We start from the raw sequence: 23,641 nt of genomic DNA on the forward strand, positions 1-23,641 counted from the left end.
TAATGCTGTATAAAAAGATTCTTGTTTGCCATGTGAACCAAGCTACCAACATCAAAAGTGTCCAAATAGGCTATTTCTCATTAAATTATTAATATTCTGAATAACTAACCTAGGGCCCTAGAATGTATGTGATTATCGTCTTTAGAGCATCTTTGGCAGATGTTCTTGGCATCTCAGAACCAAAGATTATTATTTTGTTTTGTTTTGTCTTTAATTAACTGAAGATGAAACTGGTTGTTCACTCAAGAGGCCACTGATTAACTACCAAAAGCAGTTTTGGTATTATTTTTCCAGGAGAGCTGGTCTTGTTTGGCCAAACCTATTAATAGAATTTGAACCAATTCTTCGAACAATGTCTTCTTTCCTGTTGGAGCTATGACCTACTCTAGGATAGAGACTACAGATTATTTTTCTGTATCCCCATGTAGCCTACCAGGGTCTCAGGACACAGTGCCTTTAGCCTCTGTAACTGGGGGGTAGGTACCTAAAGATAAAATAAAATTTTCCCCCAAAGCCAAATATTCGCATTTCGTCATTGCTTGCACATATTGGATATTAGCCAAAAGAAGGTCTCTGCCTGACATTTATTACCAGATTTTCCCTCCTTGCCAACTCTACATCCCCAGCCCTGGACCCACATTAATTCCCCACACTCTAAGACAGCACATCATTAATTTCTAGACGGAACCTCTCAAATCACAACCCACTTGTAAGTTTCCTAAGATAACTGTCCATTTCCATGAGAGAAGCTTACTACTGGCTACTGAGGGAAATGCTATTTGGACCCTGAGATGGGCAGACCCAAAAGATGGTTGCAGTGGATGCTTTGAATGGTTGGGAACCACAGTGGATAGGGACCGGGTTGTCCTGAAGGGATCTTAGGACAACGAAGAGCATAGGTTGGCAAATTTGATCAATAGTATAGGGAGGAATTTCAAGGTAAGAGGAATATATAGGGGAGGTTTGTATGCCTTTGTCACTGGAGCAAAGAAGCAGTCAGAAGAGAGGTTTTAGATGAATGAGCCCAATTGGGCTGATGGGAGGAAGCCAGGCAGGGCTGAGACTAAGGTTACTTCATTAATTTTTAATTCTCCTTTTCCTTCCTCCTTCCTTTTTTTTTTTTTTTTTTTTAATGATAGGCACGCAGTGAGAGAGAGAGAGGCAGAGACACAGGCAGAGGGAGAAGCAGGCTCCATGCACCGGGAGCCCGACGTGGGATTCGATCCCGGGTCTCCAGGATCCCGCCCTGGGCCAAAAGCAGGCGCCAAACCGCTGCGCCACCCAGGGATCCCTCCTCCTTTCTTCTGTTTCCTTTTTACCCCCAAAGATATTCACATTTTGGCATTACTTACCAATTTCTTTGTCTTAGGAGCACAGGATTATCTGAGGATTTATTTGGGGGTGGGAGTAGTGTCTACCAGCACCTATCACGTTAGGTCCAGCATCATGGAGCAGAGAGACAAACTAGTTTGGGACCCTCTCCTCCAAGTGCTTACAATCCTCAAAAATACTTGGGATGATATGCAATAAATTGGCAAATTTTACACTCAAATATTTTTCCTATTATCTTTCGATTTGCATTTCCTGTTTCTCTGCCCTTTGCTTTTTGTTTTGTTTCGTTTTTTGTTTTTTTTTTTTTCCTGCCCTTTGTTTTAAACATGGTTTTTATCCCTCAGAAGACACGGACCCAGAAAGAAGATGGTTCTCCTGGCTCTCAGTTTGAAGTTTTAACCTATCATAAGAAAGGTAAGAGACGTTTCCCTTTCCTTTCTCAAACTAAAACTCAGGGCTGCTTTGTTTCTCCTTGTAATTGCTTCATTAAAATGAACACGGATAAAACTTGTCTGCTAATGTGAAAGAAAACTTGCACTGTTTCAGCCTCCAAATTTCTTTTTATCCATAGGGATGGTTCCAGGCTTTCTGGGTACTCCCATGGAACTGACCTCCACTGTCACAAATGCACCTCGCTCTCCCTCCCCACCCCCCCCAACATTGCTTCCCCTCTGCAAATTTTTATCTTCCTCCTCTAAACCTCCTCTCTTCAGCATCTACCAGCTATCTGCCTAGTGTCATGACTTTGTTCTATGCCTTTTGTTTTGTTCTGTTGCATTATCCTTTCCCCTTATGAATGGGTTCTGGCAAATGTGCCTCCTGACTCTTGGTTCAGGATACCAGGCTGTAGCAACTCAATACACTTTTTATCTTGTATCCTCCCCTAATTTCTCATATGATTATTCTGTCTCCTTTAAGCAACTCCTGGGTAGCACCATGACTTCTATGTCCTTTGTACCTATAGAAGAAATGCTGGAAGTCTAGCATGTTCTCTGTTCCCTCATTCCTGGTCCTCCAGGAAGAACCCAACTTACCCCCCCCCCCCCACACACACACACTTTGAAGCAAATGTCTGATCCCAGGCAAAACAGAGTCAGTCTCCTCAGTGGGGAGGAAGGTCACATCTGCTCAGACACGTTCAAAAGACATTTCACAAGCATTTGGGTGAACTCATGTACTAATATCTAAATATGGGTAATATAGAGTAAAAACTTAAAAGGCAGCCAAACAACACTTTGGCTCATCTTTGAGTCCCTTGAGGTGTTCTGAAAGCTTCTTTTTCTCACCTTGATTTCAAAAAAGCTAAAAATGAGACCTAGCTTAGATTTTGCCCAAGATGAGGCTTTTCCTATTTCCTTGGCTGAGGAATGAGGATTCTAAGGCTCTCTGAAAGGACCCAGTGAACTCTAGAAGTCCTGGATTCCACCTGCTGCTTGGAGTTTCCAGGCAGGGGGCTCTGGCTGCTGGCATTGCCCTGTGTGATGTCACAGGGCTTTGTGACACACTTGATGTTGTGTCTTGTATAATACCACGCAGGCAGGGCAGCCCAGCACAATCAAGTACTTGCTCAGAATCCAGGCACCACAAATCAACCATCCAGAAAGAAAACTCGTCTTTTCACATCATTCAACCTAGAGTCCTGCCTAATTTCACCTGTGACTCAGTTTAGGCAAGTTATCAACTACAGAACAGCCAATGTCTTAATGGTAGGTGGGGGGAGCTGGGTGTGCTGAAAAGTGGGAACAACGTGGGTGGGGTGGAGGGGTCCTTCCACCTGGAATCAATGGAAACAGCGCATCAAAGTACTGAATCTTGAATGGAATGCTGGCTCTGGGGATTAGGATTAATAGGACCTGATTTTTTTAAGAAGAGATTATGGCTACCAGGCTGGACTATGTTAATCTGGAGGTATTATAATGGGCATTATAATGATGTCAGTTCTTGAAAATCTGATTATTTATTTATAATTTAGTTGTGACATCATCTAAAGCATAGCCTGTTTGCCTGGCTCTGAAAACTCACACTTTAAAACAAATTCAATGGCTGAATCCAAATTTAGTTTAGGGTTTCAGTTTTTCAGTGTGTATGTGTGTGTGTGCATTTGGTGGGAGTGGGGGTGGGGACAGGGGGAGAGATGAGGTGCATATTCCAGACTACCAGGAAGAGCTCTGCTTTAAAAAGCTGTAGTGTAAGAAAACTGCCATCAGTAAAATTAAAAAAAAAAAAAAATTGGGCAAGGGTCATTTTCCTAAGTGTCCACATGTAGAGAATTTCCTCCAAATTTTCTGAATATAGTAGAATCCTCCTAGAGAATAAGGATGTATTTCCTTCTGCAGCAGTAACCCTATAATGAACCCACATGCGTATGTTATCTATTCAATTCGGGGGGCCTCCCCTTGCTTACTTGCTTCCTTAGTTTCTAATTGCTTTTGGTATTTGGTGGAAATTAAAACAGTCTCAGCATGTGACATTAAATCAGAGGAAGCGGCAGTAAGAAGTTAGCCAGCTCCATTCTCTTCCCACTCATTTCAATCCAAGCATTTCCCCCAGTTAGAGGCCACCTTCTCCTCTACACATTTGACACTGTCTTTGCATACACAAAGATTTTTGTGTGTTTGTTTTAAGACGTTATTTATTTGAAAGAGAGAAAGAGAGCATGAGCAAGGGGAGAGGCAAAGGGAGAGGGCGAAGCAAACTCCTCACTGAGCAGGGAGCCTCACCTAGGGTGTGATCCCAGGACCCTGAGATCGTGAGCTGAACTGAAGGCAGACGCCTAACCGACTGAGCCACCCAGGTGCCCCAAAAGATTCTGTCTTTAAAGTGTCCAGTCAAGGAGCCTTCACTGTGCAATGAGGATCTTTGTCAGGATGTTAAGGCCTATGTCTTGGGGGAATGGAATGTTCCAGTAGGAATAAATGCCCAATCCAGTTTTATACCTCTACCCTTCATCTAGGATCCTCAGGATGCAGCCCATGCAAAGCCCCTGATTCCACTGGATCGTGATGTCTTGGGGAGGTTCTGCAATTCCTTGGGAACAGTCTCTTTCCTCCCTGGGCAGGGCCCAGCATCTTTCCAGCCAGGATATGCTGTAACTTGACCCTACTTATTGATCTCGTGGCCAGGAGGGGACTGGGGTGGGGGTGAGGGGCAATCCAGCAGGAGGGCATGTGTTTGCCTGTGAAGCATCCTCAAGCAGAGGAGCAGAGCTGGGCTTTAACAGGGTGAATGGGCCATTTCTACAGGTCCAGAGGCTGGGTCCCCGGTGGCTCTGCACCCACACACCCCCATCCCAAGTTTTCATGCCTCCTCATTCCCTGGACAGGAGATAAGCCAGGACTGAGAAGTCACCTTCCCTGGAGTACAGCTGCCCTCACCACCAGGCCCTGCACACAGCTCTCAGCTTTCACTGCCCTTCCCACGTAGGAGATGAGTCTCTTTAGGTGTCGCTAAGGAGGCCAGGTTGACATGTTGCCATCAAAGGGTGACTAGTCACCCTCAGCCTTTCGTGGCCTTTCTCAAATGCATCCATAGCATCCGACAGCAACCATTTCGATTACACAGTTTTTATATTTGCTTCTACCTACCCCCATCTCTCAAATGTGCTGCCCAGAATGTTCCTCTCCACCAGTATTCCATCTCACTTCCCCTCCAGTGAAGTTGTACCAGGCACATCGCTGCAGCCAGCTGGCGGCCACCAGAGCACCGCCTTCCCACCAGCAGTGGGGTCCTCAGGGCCAGCTGATAGAGGTGACTCAGCCTCAAACCCCATATCGGTGTCTGTGCCCCAGGACTACTCCCACTGTCAACTGTTGTCGCTCCAGTTCCTTAGGAAGCAGACTCGGATTCTGAGGTTGGCCTGCAGATACTTGATTGGCATGGGTTTGGGGGAGGACACCTGCGAGTGAAGGGAATGGGTAGTGTCAACCTTAAATACAAAACAACCAGTTATTGTACCGGGAAAAAAAAAAATGAGCTTATTTGAGGAAAGGCAGAGAACTGCAACCCAGGACAAGGAAGCTACAGCAAAACAGCAAAACCTAAGGCCAGTCTACAGAACAAACAGAAGAATGTTTTTTACGGAATAAAGGAGAAGTGGGGAAGGAAGGCAGGTGGTAGTAAACAAAAAGTCCATTGGAGTCAACTGGAGTTCCAAGTATAGTGGCTGGGCTGTGACTGTCCCTCATTGGTTGAGCTGTGACTTTCCCTCATTGTTTGGGCTGTGACTGTCCCTCGTTGGCTGGGCTGTTGCTGGAGGAGGAGGAAACTATCCTTCCTCTTGCTGGGATAGTAAAATGATAATAATAGATGCCTCTGTTTCTGTTGGGTCTGCAGTCTACAAGGAGACATGAGAACATGAGAGCCCCCCCGCCCCCGCCCCTCCTGACTCCCTTCTAAAGGAGATTTCCTTTTATTTGTCTTCCTAAGAGAAAGGGGCTAGACTGCAATGTGATTGCAAGAGGGACCTCTGTCTGTCCCATGGGCCGCTCTGGGCTGGGTAGGCCTTCAGAGTCATCCCAAGTTGAAACAAGGCAGTTGGGCTCATCAGCCAGTCTTTAAACATGAGTTCCCTTGGGAAGGAGGACCTTTGGGCAAAGCAGCTTGCCCCCCCCCCTCCAAGGGTAACTCTGGTGAAGGGATGTGGCCATGTGCCAGTACTCCAGGCAGTAGGGAGAATGGGGGCCCCAGCCCCGGGGGCTGATCTGGTGGCACCACACAGCACCACTGCATATGACGTTGTATCCAGGTGTGTTCAGGTCTGTTTAGGGGGCAAGGTGCTGCCCAGGTGGTTTGATACCATGGAATTGTTGAGAGTATTGGGTTCTGTGGGGTAGGCTGTGTCTCTACTGTGGACAAGAGCAGAGAGAGCTAGATCATGTATGTAAACTTGTTCCTAGTACAACCCTAAGGTCAAAAATGTGGAAGCCAGACTCTCCTCCAGTCAGAAAAATGGGATAAAAATAGGAGACAATACAACATGGTCAGATGCCAGGAAGACACTTGGAAGAATCAGAATATGAGGAGGACCCACCCCAGAGAGTCCTAGAGAGAGGGTGTTGCTGGAGAGCTCAAGGCTCCTATGTTTGATTCCCTCTCCCTGGGGCCAGGCTGTCACATGATTTAAAGAGTCAGGGAGAGAAGTGGCTGCTGTGTGTAAGTGTTGACAAGCCATGATGCCCTTTGATAGGCACCGCATGTAATCTTTATTCTGAAATTTTTTTATCAAAGTAATGCATACATTAAAAAATGAAATAAAAAGAGTCAGCAAACCCCTCCCCAGTTCCCATCCCAATCCCCAATACAACTCCCCAAAAGCAATGACTTTCAATTCCTATCATATATATCTTATGACAGTTGCCTTCATATTTTAACTAATATCCTTAGGCTTCTGTTTCTTGGCTTATTTTACACATCAATTGCATTTTTTACACGACTTCCATTTTTAAAAATCAGTGTTTACATCTTTATTACTCTACAAATACCATTCCTTAATTTTTATCATTAGATAAGTCATCTACTTGCATTTCCTCACCCAATCAAATTTGATATTCTTCTGACCCATCTCCTTTTTGGGGGAGGAATGGAGTGCCAGAGCTCACTACAGCCTCTGCTCCAATGTGGACAGTCACCCCCAAACCCTCACCCTGCCTGCACAGCCACCCTCTGAGACCATCTCTGCCTCTCCCCTGGTTTGGATCCACCACTCTGGACCATGTCTTCTTTGTTTTGTTGGCATTTGCAATCCACATGTAGTCTCTAAAAAGGGATACGTGAAATGTAATTCTTTCTGACTCCTTTACAGATCTGAAAATATCTTTATTCCTCTTTCAAGCTAAATTAAATTTTGACTAAGTAAAGAATTCTAGGTGAAATACCATTTAACTTAGAATTGTAAAGCCATTTCTTTATAATCTTAAACCAGCGTTGGGGTGCCTGGGTAGCTCAGTTGGTTATGCCTCTGACTCTTGGTTTTGGCTCAGGTCATGATCTCAGGGTTGGCTCGGGTCATGATCTAAGGGTTGTAAGGTTGAACCCCACATTGGGTTCTGTGCTCACTTAGAATGAAGTATGCTTGAGACTCTCCTCCCTCTCCCTCTGCCCCTCCTGCTGGGGCTCTCTCTTTCTCTCTCTAAAATAAATAAATCTTTAAAAGAAAAAAAAAAAAAAGGAACCCAGTGCTGCTGTTGAGAAGTTTGATATCCTTCTGATTCTCCTTCTATATGTTGACCATTTCTGATGCACCTGGAAGTTTTTAGGGATATTTTTACATTCATTGCATTGGGCATTCTGTGACCCCCTTTTACTTCTGGGGAAAATATTTGTATTATTTATTTAACATTTTCCTGTCCTCCACCTTTCACCGATTATCTTTTGGAAATGTTTCTACTATTTAGATGTTATACCTCCATTAATGAAATACCACCTCCCTCCAGTTTTTCTTATGTTTTCCCTTATGTCATTTTGTTATGCCTTCTAGAATATTCCTTTCACACTATTTTCCAACCTTTTAATAATTTTTTTATTTTCCCAATCATGTTTTAGGTTTTGACAACCTTTATTTGTTCTGTAATGTTTTCTTTTTCAAGCCTGCGTCTCTGGTTTTATAAATGTAGCATCTTCTTGGCTCTCTGTGAGCAATCAAAAGTGATGTTTTGAGTTTTTGAAAGCGCTCATTAATTTGTTCCCATTTTCTGGTTCTATGTGTATTTTCTCTCTTTCTGGAGGCTTTCTTCAAACACCTAGGTCAAACCTTGGCACATGTATCAGTTTACTAGTGCTGCTACAACAAAATACCACAGACTGGGTGTGCTGAAGCAACAGACATTTATTTCCCTCCATTCTGGAAGCTGGAAGTTCAAGATCAAGGTGTCAGCAGTGTTGGTTTCCTCTGAGGCCTCTCTCTTTGGCTTGCAGATGGCCTGTTTCTCCCTGTGTCCTCACATGGGCTTTCTCTGCGCATGCACCCTGGTGTCTCTTCCTCTTCTTACAAGGACACTGGTACAATTGGATTACAGCCCACCCACATGGCCTCATTTAAACTCAGTTACCACTTTAAAGACCCCATCTCCAAATACAGTTCCATTGGGAGCCTGTACGTCGACATAGGATTTTAGGGAGGACACAACTCAGTGCATAACAGCATTCTGTTCCTATTGAAAAATGAGACCCTAACCCCTAACCCACTGATGGGAATCTGACCCTGACCACAGACAAGGTCACACGTAGTAGGCTGCTTTGTTGGGCACTCCCGAATTTCAGCATGTGAGACCTGTTTTCTCACCATAGAACAATTCTCTTGTCTCCTACCTCAGGTGTAGCAACCTGGCTGTGGGGAGCCTGTGTGTGTGTGTGTGTGTGTGTGTGTGTGTGTGAGAGAGAGAGAGAGAGAGAGAGAGAGAGAGAGAGAGAGAGAGAGAGAGATGGGGAAATGGGCAGAGTGATCAAACCTTCTGGATCCAAGGGATCCCCTTGACTTCAGCCCCTCCCCTCTGTAGCGGCTGAGCCTCCTCAGTCCAGTGTCATCAAAGAAGAAATTGCCAGGCTTCCATCTTGACTTTTCTGTGCAGCGTGGGGTGAAGAGAGCTGACTGCTGTGCATATACACAAGTGGCCTCTGTGGAAGCCTCCCCACTCTGCACCTGACCAGTCCCCAGCTGCTCTAGGGTCCCACCTCAGAGTCCTCTCGCTGTGCACGTGGGGTCCTGGCTTCCTCTGTTTACATGCTGTTACCTCTCATCCAAGCAGCTTCCGGTCTTCCAAACCTATGTTGAAATCTCATGTGCCCTGACCTTCCCCCTACCTCTCTTTTCCCAAGAGAGTTTTTAGATTTGTTTTTATTCACAGCTGAGTCAAGATGGACAGGGCACAGACACACATATTCAATCCATCATCTCTAAAGGAAGTCTCTCAAGACTTTTCTGATAAATTATGAAATATTTCCAACAAAAGGGAAATATAGAGAAAAATACCATGAATGCTCTGTAGACACATCATTAAGCTTTATCAAACCTTTTAATTTTGCCATATTTACTTCAGAGATTTAAAAAAATTGCTTTTGCTGTATTTTCTTTAGCCGTAGGCTCAGGAGTGTGGGCCAATTACTTTAAATGGGAGTGTATGTTTTGTAACCATGTTGTACATTTTGATGTTAAGTGATCTTCTGAATATTAGTTTTAGTAGTGTTCACTAGTAGAAAACAAGATATACGTATCTTGTCCAAGTATATGATAAATACATATCAAAACGATCCTGTTCTTAAAACACTGGAAATGGAGTTTAAGCCAAGTAGATGATCTACAAATCATTGAGATATCTAATATAGTTTCTTTTAAATCCTTCTGACTTAGGAAATTAAAAAACAGACCTTCAAAAATGCTAGGTTTACAATGAGAGGTATCACAGTTCAATGTTTATTCTATGCATCCTTGATATTTGGGATCTGGACAACTCTGTCATATATATATATTTACCATAATCATGTGAGCAACTTGGAGACGAAAACCCAGGAGGCTGAATTAATTTGGTCCCTTGGAAAAAAATTGCAACAGCAAATTACCCACGGACCCCAGCAAATCCCAAGACTGCATATGAGATTTGAAAAGCCTGATGAAGATGAAACTGCAGGAAAATTATTTTTTAAATTGGGTAAGTATTTTTTATTTTTCTGTTAGCCATTTTAAGGGAAACATTTGCCATAAATGTAATATTTGGAAGAGGCAAAGAATGTCTCTCTTAGAGCAATTCAATTTTTTAAATGATAAAATATTTCACATATATACAGAAAATAACAAATAGGCATGCATCACCTACATTTAACAATGTTTTATATAGTTTGCTATATTTGTTTCAGATAGTGTTCTGTTTTTTCACAGAAATAAATGTTAATAGGTACCATCAAAGACTTTACCTCCTTCCTCCTCCTCCCTTTACCTCCTTGCTACCTCCTCCTCAGAGGTAGTAGTTAACCTGAGTTGATGGATATCTCTCTTCACTTCCTTTATGTATGATCTCTAGCAAAATACAATATTTTATATTTTTAATGAGCTTGTAGATACTCCGGAGTGAATTGCAATGCTGCTGTGAATATGGATTATAAATATTTGTATGGACATATTCTGTTTCTCTTAGGTAAATACCTAGGTTTGGTGCAGACAGGATATATGGTAGGTATATGCTTAACTTTAAGGGAAATCGTTTCCAAGACAGGTGTGCCATTTAATATCTTCTCCAGCAATGTATGCTCCAAATCTTCACTAACATTTGACAGAGTAAGCTTTTTAGATTTTAGCTATTCTAATGGGTAAGTAATGGTACCATTGTGGTCTTAATTTGCATTTCCCTGATGACTAATGGTTTTGAGCACCTTTTCTATTTTTTTTTAAGATTTTATTTTTTTATTCATGAGACACACACACACACACACACACACACACACACACACACACACAGAGGCAGACACACAGGCAGAGGGAGAAACAGGAGAAACAGGGAGAAACAGCTCCATGCAGGGAGCCCGACATGGGACTTGATCCCAGGTCTCCAGGATCAGGCCCTGGGCTGAAGGCGGTGCTAAACCACTGAGCCACCTGGGCTGCCCCGTTTTGAGCACATTTTCATGTGCTTACTTGCCACCCATCTATCTTCTTTTGTAAAGTGTCTCTTCAAATCCTTTGTCCATTTTTTTTCCTTTGTCCACTTTTAAATCAGGATACTTGTCTTCTGATGTTTAAGATTTTTTAAAAATGTATTTTGGATTCAAGTCCTTTGATATGTGAGTTAAAAATATTTTGTACAAGTCCATGCCTTGTCTCTTCATTCTCTTTTTAAATTAAGAAATAATTGACCTAAACCACTGTTAGAAGTCCAGCATAATGATTTGATCCGTGTGTATATTGCAAAATGATCACCACAGTGTAGTTAACATCCATCACACACAGTTACATATTTTTTTTTCCTGTGATGAGATCTGCCTTGGCAATTTTCGATATACAATATAGCATTGTTAACTATAGTCACCATACCCTACATTTTTTATTCTCTTTAAAATGGTGTCATTCAGGAAGCAATATTTTTAATTTTGATATTCGGTTCACCATATTTTCTTGTATGGTTCATGTCTTTTATGTTTTATTGAAGTAATCTTTGCCTGCCTCAAGTTCACAAAGATCCCCTTCTGTGTTGTCTTTTAGAAATTTTAGGTTTTAGGTTAAACGTTACATTTTACATTAGGGCCACGATCCATTTTGAGTGAATTTCTGTGATGATGGGAGGTAAGGATCAATGTTCATTTTCTCTATGTGGATATCCATTTCGCCCAGTATCCATTTGCTGACAACTTCCCTTTTTCCATCTTGCAACCTTTCAAAAATCAATTGACTGTTTTTGTTGAGTCTCTTTCAGAACTCTATTCTCATTCTTTTCAAAAATTGTTTTATTTATTCTAGGCCTTTAGCTTGTTCATATAGATTTTAGGAATAGTTTGTCAATTTCTTAAAAAAAAAAAAGCCTGCTGGTATTTTTAATTGTATTGGCTCTAAAATCAATTTGGGGAGAATTGGCATCTTAATAATATGGCTTTAGCTGTATCACACATATTTTGATACATTGAATTTCCATTTTCATTCAGTTCTATATATTTTTATATTCCCTTTGAGACCTTCTCTTTGGCTTATTTGGAAATAGATTAATTTTAGAGTCTATGAATAAGTTTCTACTGTCTACTACTGACATCCAGTTTGACGCCATTATAGTCAGAAAGTATACTCTGTATGATTTCAATTCTTTTAGGTTTTTTGAGTTTTGTTTTATGATCCAGAATATGGTCCATCTCTGGTGAGTGCTCCATGCACACTTGAAAATACAGTGTATTTGTTATTGTTGGGGGCTGTGGTCTTCACGTACACATCAACTAGATCCTATTGGTTAGTTATATCGTTCAGTCCTCTATGTCCTTGCTGAGTTTTTGGCTGATAGTTCTGTCAATTGTTGAGTGGGTGTTGAAGACCCCAACTATAATTGTGGATTTGTCAGGTTCTACTTTAACTCTATCAGTTTTTGCTTCGTGTATGTGTATCTTGAGACTGTTTTTTGACGTGTTTCTATTTAAAATCATTTTGTCTTACTGGCTCACTGAACCTTTTATCATAAGGTAATGTCTCTGTTTCTAGAAATTCTCTCTGCCCTGAAATCTATTTTATCTAATATTAACATAGCCACCCCTACTTTATTTCCTTAAGTAGGCTCCATACCCAACGCAGGGCTTGAACTCAACGACACTGGTCTCAAGAGCCTCATGCTCTATCAATTGAGCCAGCCAGGCATCCCAACTGCTTTTTTGAGTAACATTTGCAAGTAAATCCTTTTCTGTTTTTTTATTATCAATCTACCTATGTTTCACTGAAGTAAGTTTCTTATAGCTAGCATATTGTTGGAACATTTTTTAAATACACTCTGTTCATCTATGCTTTTAATTGGTATATTTAGATCATTTGCATTTAAAACCATTATTGATGTCAGAGTTTCTCAGCCATTTTGTTTTTTGTGTGTTTCCTGTTTCTCAAACTTCTGTTTCTCTTATCTTTCTGTGGGTTACTTGAACATTTTCCAAATCTATCTTGATTTATTTAAAGTACTTTTTAGGGATCCCTGGGTGGTGCAGTGGTTTGGCGCCTGCCTTTGGCCCAGGGCGCGATCCTGGAGACCCGGGATTGAATCCCACGTCGGGCTCCTGGTACATGGAGCCTGCTTCTCCCTCTGCCTGTGTCTCTGCCTCTCTGTCTCTCTCTGTGACTATCATAAATAAAAAATAAAATAAAATAAAAATAAAAAAAAATAAAGTACTTTTTAAAAAGATTACTTTGTATGGCTTCATTAGTGGTGGCTGTAGGCATTATGTGATACATCTATAATTTATCACAGTCCCTTTGCACTGACGTTTTGACACTTCAAGTAAAGTGTAAACAGTTTCTTAGCCTTGTCAATTAAAAAATATAGTTGTCTTCGTATTGAGCCCCACATCAGATGGTTATAACTGTTGCTTCAAACACCATATATGACTTAAGAAACTCATAAGAGTTTCTTAATGAGTCTTCCATATTTATTTGTATTTTTATCCATATTGATGTTTTGATGTTCTTTTTTTATTTTCTGAAGTTCCAAACCTCCTTCTGTTATCATTTCTCTCTTTAGAGAACCTCTTTTTGTTGCTCTTTAAGAGTGAATTTGCTAGTCACAAATTCTTAGTTTTTCTTCACTTAGGAGTATTTTGATTTTCTCATAATTCCCAAAGGATATTTTTGCAGGATGTAGAATTTGCTGTTGACAGTTCATCTCTTTCAGCATTTGACGATGTTTTGTCACCTCCTTCTCTCCTCCATGATTTCAAAGGAGAAATCCACAGTCATTCAGATTGTTCCTCTGTGAGTCCTGGGTCTTTTCTCCCTGCCTGCTTTCAGGAGTTTTCAGAAGTGTGTCTTCAGTTTTTAGAAGTTAATTATGAGGTATCCTGACATGGATTTCTTTGGTTTACCCTGTTTGGGGGTTTGCTCAGCCTCCTGAATCTATAGATGTCCAGCCTTTCTGAACTTGGGGAGTTCTCAGCCTTATTTCTGAGAATACTTTCCAGTCTCACTCTGATTCCTTTTCTTCCAGGTCTCTGATAATACAAAGATCAGCTCTTTTGTTGGGACACAGGTTTTCTGTGCTCAGGCCTCCCTGGCCCTTTGGCTAGAGGGAACTGGCTGATCTTGGCGTTTTTTTTTTTTTTCTTTTCGGCTTTTCTTTTTTTTCTTTGCCTATTGGTGGTTTTTTTCTTTCTTTCTTTCTTTCTTTCTTTCTTTCTTTCTTTCTTTCTTTCTTTTTTTTTTATTCATGAGAGACATAGAGAGTGAGGCAGAGACACAGGCAGAGGGAGAAGCAGGCTCTATGCAGGGAGCCCGATGTGGGACTTGATCCCAGAACCCAGGGATCACGACCTGAACCCAAGGCAGATGTTCAAACACTGAGCCACCCAGGTGCCCCCCTATTGGTGGTTTTACTTGAAGACTTCTATAGACCTCTGTCTGGGATTTATGGGAAGCAGCAGGGAAATCAGGAGCTCATCATATCCTTCCTCCATTCCGGAGATCAGCCTCAGGAATCTGCCTCCTCCTTTCGACCTTTCAGAGAACTTCCTATGCTTATCTATTGTGTCCTGTCCAGGATTTCACAGGTGTAAGAAAGAGGGCCTCATGAAAATGGAGTTACTGCATCTTGAAGAAAATCCATTTTATATATAATACAGCCTTTTATATCCCTTTTCGGAAGCACTTGGTAGGGACGCCTGGGTGGCTCAGTGATTGAGCATCTGCCTTTGGCTCAGGGAGTGATCCTGGAGTCCCAAATAGACTCTGGCAACTGGCTCCCTGCAGGGAGCCTGCTTGTCCCTCTCCCTGTGTCTGTGCTTCTGTGTGTGTGTGTGTGTGTGTGTGTGTGTCTCATGAATAAATAAAATCTTTTTAAAAAAAGAGAGAGCACTTGGTAGCCATTGGAAAAGAACGTTTATTCTTCAAAAACAAAGAAAAATATAAATCCACTAAGGAAATGTAAGTAGTTATATTAATCAACTTCTCTTTCTCTGAGTTGGAGTTATTCTTTTTTTTTTTTATTTTTATTTATTTATGATAGTCACACAGAGAGAGAGAGAGGCGGAGACACAGGCAGAGGGAGAAGCAGGCTCCATGCAGGGAGCCTGATGCAGGATTCGATCCCAGGTCTCCAGGATCGCGCCCTGGGCCAAAGACAAGCGCCAAACCGCAGCGCCACCCAGGGATCCCAGTTGGAGTTATTCTTAAAATATTCCATTACTGCTTATTTGTGGCATTACGTATTGGTATCTCTAATGATTTTAACATATTTTGCTGCAGCAGTATGTGATGTCTACAGGCTTGTTCCTATTTAGTCTTTATTGTGACTTATTCTTACTGTGAGTATAAAATGACTTTCTGGATGCTCCTTCCAAGGAATTCTGTACTTTCCTAAATGATATTCTGACTCCTGTATTCTTAGACCATTCTTTTACTTTTAACCATTTTAGTTTGTGCTGTTTATCTTTTATGGTTACATTTTGTTTCTTCATTGACATCTAAGAGTTTTTATTTTTAATAGGAAATTTATTCCATCTTCATTTATTGTTATGACTGATATGTTTGGGTTGGCCTCTGGCATCTTGTTCTATTTGCAATGGAATTTTGGGAGAGGGGTTCTAGCTCTCCTTTCCCACCTTTCCTAAATCCCTCAGAATAATTTCACACAACAGTTGTGAATCATGATGGGACTAAGGAGGTTGGGCACTTCTGTCCCTAGAGAGACTGAGTGACCAAAGACTAGCTTTTTGTTCATACTTTGCCAAGGAATCTGCCTGATTTTAGCCTATCATCTGGGGTTAGTGTAGGTTCCAGGAAATGACTCTGGCTCATTATAAAAGGAGTGAATTCAGGATATAGTTGTCCTTATTGTCCTTTATCAAAGTGATGGCAGTAAACGTATACTTATGTGACTGTAATTACCCTTTCTTACAGGTAAGGATTTTAACTATTCAAACCCAGAATTTATTGATGGACTTTTAAAATATGGATTTAATACCATTCTCAGTAAAAGCTTGGGCAGTGACAGCAAGGTGCCAGATACCAGGAATAAAATGTATGTTTCTCCTCATTTTTTTACTAAGGTATAATTGACATATAAGACTATATTAGTTTCAGATGTACAACATAATGATTTAATATTTGTATATATTGCCAAGTAATTACCACAATAAGTCTAGATAACATTGGCTTACCATTACAAAAAAATATTTGTGTGTGTGTGATGAGAACTTTTAAGATCTACTCTCTTTGCTACTTTCAAATAAGTAGTATAGTATTATTAACTACATTTACCAGGTGGACATTACATCTCCATGACTTATTTATTTTATTTTATTTTATTTTATTTTATTTTTTTAATAATAAATTTATTTTTATTGGTGTTCAATTTACCAACATACAGAATAACACCCAGTGCTCATCCTGTCAAGTGCCCCCCTCAGTGCCCGTCACCCATTCACCCCCACCCCCTGCCCTCCTCCCCTTCCACCACCCCTAGTTCGTTTCCCAGAGTTAGGAGTCTTTATGTTCTGTCTCCCTTTCTGATATTTCCCACACATTTCTTCTCCCTTCCCTTATATTCCCTTTCACTATTATTTATATTCCCCAAATGAATGAGAACATATAATGTTTGTCCTTCTCCGATTGACTTACTTCACTCAGCATAATACCCTCCAGTTCCATCCACGTCGAAGCAAATGGTGGGTATTTGTCGTTTCTAATGGCTGAGTAATATTCCATTGTATACATAGACCACATCTTCTTTATCCATTCATCTTTCGATGGACACCGAGGCTTCTTCCACAGTTTGGCTATTGTGGACATGGCTGCTAGAAACATCGGGGTGCAGGTGTCCCGGCGATTCATTGCATCTGAATCTTTGGGGTAAATCCCCAACAGTGCAATTGCTGGGTCCTAGGGCAGATCTATTTTTAACTCTTTGAGGAACCTCCACACGGTTTTCCAGAGTGGCTGCACCAGTTCACATTCCCACCAACAGTGCAGGAGGGTTCCCTTTGCTCCGCATCCTCTCCAACATTTGTGGTTTCCTGCCTTGTTAATTTTCCCCATTCTCACTGGTGTGAGGTGGTATCTCATTGTGGTTTTGATTTGTATTTCCCTGATGGCAAGTGATGCAGAGCATTTTCTCATGTGCATGTTGGCCATGTCTATGTCTTCCTCTGTGAGATTTCTCTTCATGTCTTTTGCCCATTTCATGATTGGATTGTTTGTTTCTTTGGTGTTGAGTTTAATAAGTTCTTCATAGATCTTGGAAACTAGCCCTTTATCTGATACATCATTTGCAAATGTCTTCTCCCATATTTATTTATTTTATAATGGAGCTTTGTTTTGCCCACCCCTTCCTCTGGCAACCACCAGTCTGTTCTCTGTATTTATGAGGCTGGGTTTTAGAGGTTTGGTTGTTTGTTAATTTGTTCTTTAGATTCCACATGTAGATGAGATCATATGGTATTTATCTTTCTCTGACTTATATCATTTAGTGTAATGCCTTCACAGTCCATTTATGTTCTTGCAAATAGCAAGATTTCATTCCTTTTTATGCTGAATAGTATTCCATTGTGTATATAATACCACATTTTCTTTATCCATTTATCCTCTGATGGACAGTTAGATTGCTTCCATGTCTTGGCTGTTGTACATAATGCTGCAGTTAACATAGGGGTGCATGTATCTTTTTGAGTTAGTGTCTTCATTTTCTTCAAATAAATACCAGGAAGTGAAATTGTTGGATCTCATGTTAGCACTCTTTTTATTTTTTTGAGGAAACTCCATACTGTTTCCCACAGTGGGCTGTACCAGTTTGCATTCCCACAAACGGGGTTCACTTTTCTCCATATCCTCTTCAACACTTGTTATTTCTTGTCTTTTTGATAATGCCATCCTAACAGGTGTGAGATAGTATCTCCCGGATCACACCCTGAGCCAAAGGCAAACGCTCAACCACTGAGACACCCAGGCGTCCCCCAAACTGTTTTAATTACCAAAGTTTTGTAATAGAGTTTGAAATCAGAGAGCTTGATGCCTCTAGCTTTGTTCTTATTTTTTGAAATTGCTTTGCCTCTTCAGCATCTTCTGTAATTTAATACAAATTTTGGGATTCTTTGTTTTATTTCTATGAAAAATGCCATTGGAATTCTGATATGGATTCCACTGAATCTATAGATTGTTTTGGGTAGTATAGACATTTTAACAATGTCAAATTCTTCCAATCCATGAACACAGAATATCTTTCTATTTATTTGTGTCTTCTTTTATTTATTTCACTAATGTCTTATAGTTTAACAGTGTACAAATGTATAAATGAAAACATCTAAAAAAAAGAGAAAACATCTTAATTTTTTAAATAAATAGTTACTAACCAGATTTTAATTTTGACATATTAGAAGTCTTCCTATTTTTAGTACGTGAAGTCCAATAATTCAAGAGCCTATTTTAAAATTCTCAGTTTATAAGGTAGAGAATACCTTCCCCAGTTGTACCGAATGTGTTCTAGAGATTTAAAGGAATTGCATTGTCCACAAGATCTTTTTATTGAGTTACCAGTAAGGACATTTGCCAAATACCTTCAGACAGCCACTTATGTTTTCTTCAAAATCTGCTTTTTCTCGGTGTTTCTTCAATCATTTGTGTTGGTGCCTTTTTTTTTTTAACTTGTGGTAAACAGACATAACATAAAATGTACCATTTTCACTATTTCTAACTGTATAATTCAGTGGCATTGAGTACATTCACATTGTTTTATAACCATCATCACCATCCACCTCCAGAACTTTTTTCATTAAACATTCACTCTCCTTTCTTCCTTCCCTCTGGTCCCCCTGCAACCACCATTGTACTTTCTGTCTCTGTGTATTTTAACTACTCTAGGTATCTCATAAAAATGGAATCATACAATATTTACCTGATTTATTCTACTTAGTATAGCGTCTCCAAGATTCACTCATGTTGCATTGTGCATTGATGATTCTGATGGCTCCTATCTAAAGAAGATTGATATTCTTCCTTAACTAAATAAGAAGTACTTATGGCATATAGCATCTTCCAGTAACACAAAGACAAAATCCAAGCTCCAGGAAATGGGAGAAAGGGGGGCCCACTGTGTCTTGGTGCAACGTGTGTGTAACACGAACATTTGAAACCACAAATAACGAATCAATAAAGCCTCTAGGTAGCTAAATATCACCTAAGATGAGGCACTCTCAAAAGATGTAGTGTTTACATGTGATGACACAATCTATCTGGGTCATAATAAAAAAAAATAATTTAAATTTATTCAAACCATATAACATGATATGAATTTAATTTAGAGGACAACTTTGTTTTTAAGATTTATTTATTTATCTTAGAGAGGAGGGAGGGGGAGACATAAAAGGAGAGAGAATCCTAAGCAGATATCCTGCTGAGTGCAGAACCTGATGCAGGGCTTGATCTTGTCATCCTGAGATCACGACCTGAGCCCAAAAATCAAGGGTTGAAAGTTTAACCAACTGTACCACCCAGGCACCCCAGGGGACAACTTTTTTCTTAACTGGATAGTGTGCTACCACAAAGGAGACCAACATTTTTGTTTTTTTTTTCTTCTTTTTTTTCTTTTTCTTTTTTTTCCCCAATATTTTTGAATGCCTGTAAGCTATGAATTTCTCGCCACACCATCAACTCTTCTCCCTAAATCTCATCTCCTGAAATAGTGCAGCTGCCTTTGTTTCCTTTCTCTTATTACATGATTGTTAGGAAAAATGGAAACTTTAGAGAGATACTTCTCTCCAAAGAGAGAAGTGAACTTTGAAGTTTTAGTATTCAGAATATTAACTTATTTAATAGGAAATTCATTTATTTACAAAGTACACTTGTGTTTCAAATAAATTTTAACTACAAGGAATAACTAGTACTATTGGAGTCCAAGTATATTTTCAGCCATTCTCATACTAATCTTATTATTCTATTAAGTGGGGTTTCTATTTCAACTGTGCCTTATAGTTCACGATTATTTTAACTAGCTGTGGAAACATTTAATACAGATCTTTGAAGAGTACATTTTTACGTTGCTTAGCCTTCTGATTTAATTTTTTATCTCTTAACTTTTTAAAAAACAAGATTTTATCTATTTGACAGAGAGGAAAAGAGAGAGAGAGAGCACAAGCAGGAGAAGTAGCAGGGAGCCTGACTCAGGGCTCAGCTCCAGGACCCTGGGATCATGACCCGAGGCAAAGGCAGGCACTAAACTGACTGAGCCATCCAAGCACCCCTAGCTTTTCAATTTTGAAATAATTTCAGACATACAAAATGATTGCAAAAATATTTCAGGGAATTCCTGTATAGCTTTTTCCGTAGATTGCCCAAATGTTAACATCTTCCATACCCTCAGAACCAGAACTATGAACAAAACCAGGAAATTAACATTAATACATTACCATTTGCTAATCTATAGACATGATTAGAAGTTTACAGTTGCCCATTGACGTCCTTTTTTCTGGAAGAATCCAACCCAAGACCACAGATTGCATGTATCTTGCATCTATGCATGCCCTTGGTTTTCTTTCATCTGAAACTGTTCCTAAGTCTTTATCTTTCATGACTATAACACTTTTTAAGAGATCTAACCAGTTGTTTTCTAAAATAACTGGTTCCACAGTGTGAGATTGATATTTCCTTGTGATCAAATCCAGGTCGTGCTTTTTGGCATGAATACCATAGAAGTGGTTGTGTGTCATCCTCAGAGCATCCTATCAGGAGGCACTCGATGTCCATTTGTCCCATTACTTGTGAAGTGACTGGGGGTGAAATTACTTTCAATTATTTCTGCCCTGTAAAAAGACTATTTACCCTTTTGTAATTAGCAAGTGTGCAGATTTTTTAAAATGTTAATCACAGGGCAGCCCTGGTAGCTCAGGGGTTTAATGCCGCCTTCAGCCCAAGGCATGATCCTGGAGACCCGGAATTGAGTCCCTCACCAGGCTTCCTGCATGGAGCCTGCTTCTCCCTCTGCCTGTGTCTCTGCCTCTCTCTCTGTGTGTCTCTCATGAATACATAAATAAAATCTTTAAAAATAAATAAATAAATGTTAATCACAGAAAACCTGGAAAATATTTTTTAAAAAATGCAAAAGAGGGCAAGTCAACATACCCCTAGCTGACTTAGGGCACAAGGTAAGTAAGCCAACTCAGGATGTGGCCCTAATTTTCCATTTTTTGCAAGGACACCAGTCTTATCAGACTAGGGACACCTTAATGACATCTCCCTCATTGCTTCTGCAACAACCCCATTTCCAAATAGGGTCACATCCTGACATACTGGGGGTTCAGATTTCAACATATGAATGTGGGGGAGACACAATCCAACCCACAATAGTTCTGTTTTATTTTGTACTCTTTGCACTCTATATGATCAGCAAAGAATAGAGCAGCTGACGAAAGACAACCAAATTCAGGCCTCGTCCAAATTACTTACACTCTCAAAAACTGCTTACTTAGGTGAGAGAAGTTTAGGTCAGAAAAGACCACAGCACCATTTACCAATTAAGTTTGGAGAAACTGATACACACAGGGGCCTAAGGAGTCCTGGTGTGACATACTCTGAGGCCCCTTCACTATCACTGTCTCACTCCTCTGAAGGGACTCCGTTTATCTACAGTTTTCTTTAAATGACATGCCCAAGGACTGAATATAATGCTAGAGATGTGACCTAAGTAGCATGACTTCACCCTGGACCATCATGTCCCTCATTCTTGTATTATCCTTCCATCCTCCCACCCCGTCTGTCTCATCTGCTTCCTCTTTGAACTCCACGATCTTCCTGGAATTTAAGCCTGTAGGTCATTCTCCTACTTGTCTCTGCAAAGCCATGTGCAGGACATACCCACTCTACCCCACTTCCCAGCTGCTCAGCCCTTTCCCTGGCCCCACTCCCTGGAGCATGATGCCAGCTTCTACCTGGAAGGCACATCTTCATCTAGTCTTGGGTAAAAATGTTCACTAGACCAGGCCCTTTTCTTCCATGGTGACATCTGCCCGTGAATATGCTGAGAGTCTGTGCAGAATACTGTAGTCTCGCCCCCACCCAGCAAGACTCCTTGCTGGGTGGGGGCATTTATTGACATTTATTGACATTTCCTGCCCTATCCCCCTTTCCACAAAATTGCAGTGGGAATGGTGACCTTCTATTTTGACCCCTCTCGCTGGTCACAGTCCATTAGCCTAGGGATAGGCATCTGAGCCAGGCTGGGACAATGAACCCTTACCTGTGACTTTTTGAGAAGTGCTGGACTTCTCAAAAAGGACTGTGAGATATGCTGGTGGTGGCCACATTTCCCACTCTGTGGAATAAAGAAGTAGAAAAAAGCCAGGTTGCAGAGAAAGAATGAGAATTGTATAATGAGCTTGATGTAATACTTAGTATCTGCCTGGCACTGTTCTGAGCATTTGACATATTAATTCATTGAACCTTTCCAACCTATGAAGTAGGCTGATGTTGTTATAGTTACTATCATTCCCAGATGTAAAGGCAAGAGCAAAAATGGATGGAGTGTCCAGGTGGCTTTCAAGCCTCTAGCTCCAGTCATTCTTGAAGGCTTCAGCTGCACACCTGTCCTGAGGTCTTGTGGGCCATTTGGGTCCCCTTCCAATATACTTTCCTTTCTTTTGCTTAAGCTAGCTAGCACCAGTTGGTTCTGTCATTTGCAACCAAAATATTTCAAAATACAACCAAATAATGTAGCAATTCAAACAGTAATGAACAGCTAATAACTAATATTACTAGAATTCAGCTTCTATTGTTCTCTCACATGCATAAAAATAATAATAATAATCCTTGGAAGAAATCCCATTACACCATATCCACTGCATTTCTTTGAGGCAACAAACTAAACCATAAGATTTTCTTGAAGATAGTACAATGCAGTTAATTCGAACCTTTCAATGTGTGTAAGTGCATTAATACACTTTTATAATAGAAACCAAAATATAACTCATGTTTATACTATGTTCAACATAGAATTAAGATGGCCAAAACAGAGTCTCCAGGGAAGAGCAATTATTGCTGACATTAAGATGAGGGCAATGATTTAGAAAATATTAAAATAGCATAAGAAGTGGGACACCTGGGTAGCTCAGTGGTTTAGCATCTACCTTTGGCTCAGGTCGTGATCCTGGGGTCCTGGGATCAAGTACTGCACTGGGGTCCCTGCAGGGAGCCTGCTTCTCTCTCTGCCTGTGTGTCTGCCTCTCTCTGTGTGTCTCTCATGAATAAATAAGTTTTTTTTAAAAATCTTTTAAAAAATTAAATAACATAAGAAGTGAGAGACGTTTTTGTATTTTAATTTTGGTATTTTTAAATGTACTGTCACCTTATCAGAATGATCAATTAAGGGAATAGAGGAAAAATGCAAGTAAAGAAAGGTGCTTCAGCGAGACCCCTAATCCTTTTGTTTTCCTTTTATTTGTGCCTGCAGGTGTCTTCAAAAACGTTACCCAGCCAAGCTACCGACCGCCAGCGTGATCATTTGCTTCCACAATGAGGAATTTAATGCCTTATTTCGGACCCTGTCCAGTGTCGGAAACCTCACTCCACACTACATCCTTGAAGAAATTATTTTGGTGGATGACATGAGCGACTTCGGTAAGACGGAATGCCATCCACCTCTGGCATCCGCTCGGAAGGCGCTGTGATCTC

The 23,641-nt window shown here is 40.6% G+C and overlaps 1 protein-coding gene across 5 annotated transcripts in view; it reads left to right on the forward strand.

Moving 5' to 3' along the window:
• The first annotated feature begins 2,837 nt into the window (after positions 1-2,837).
• Positions 2,838-23,641, forward strand: part of GALNTL5 (polypeptide N-acetylgalactosaminyltransferase like 5) — a 57,131-nt gene continuing 36,327 nt past the window's right edge. For 2 of the 5 annotated variants that reach the window (XM_049094704.1, XM_025452388.3), the window contains exons 1-5: positions 2,838-3,038; positions 4,286-4,420; positions 9,677-9,974; positions 15,887-16,007; positions 23,421-23,587. In XM_049094704.1, coding sequence (XP_048950661.1) covers positions 3,036-3,038; positions 4,286-4,420; positions 9,677-9,974; positions 15,887-16,007; positions 23,421-23,587 — 724 coding nt within the window. In that variant the 5' untranslated portion in view covers positions 2,838-3,035. The remainder of the gene's footprint in view (positions 3,039-4,285; positions 4,421-9,676; positions 9,975-15,886; positions 16,008-23,420; positions 23,588-23,641) is intronic. The other 3 variants (XR_003139217.3, XR_003139218.3, XM_025452373.3) reach the window with 2 other exon arrangements.

The sequence above is a fragment of the Canis lupus genome, chromosome 16 (assembly GCF_003254725.2).
Source record: "Canis lupus dingo isolate Sandy chromosome 16, ASM325472v2, whole genome shotgun sequence".
Taxonomy (NCBI): domain Eukaryota; kingdom Metazoa; phylum Chordata; class Mammalia; order Carnivora; family Canidae; genus Canis; species Canis lupus.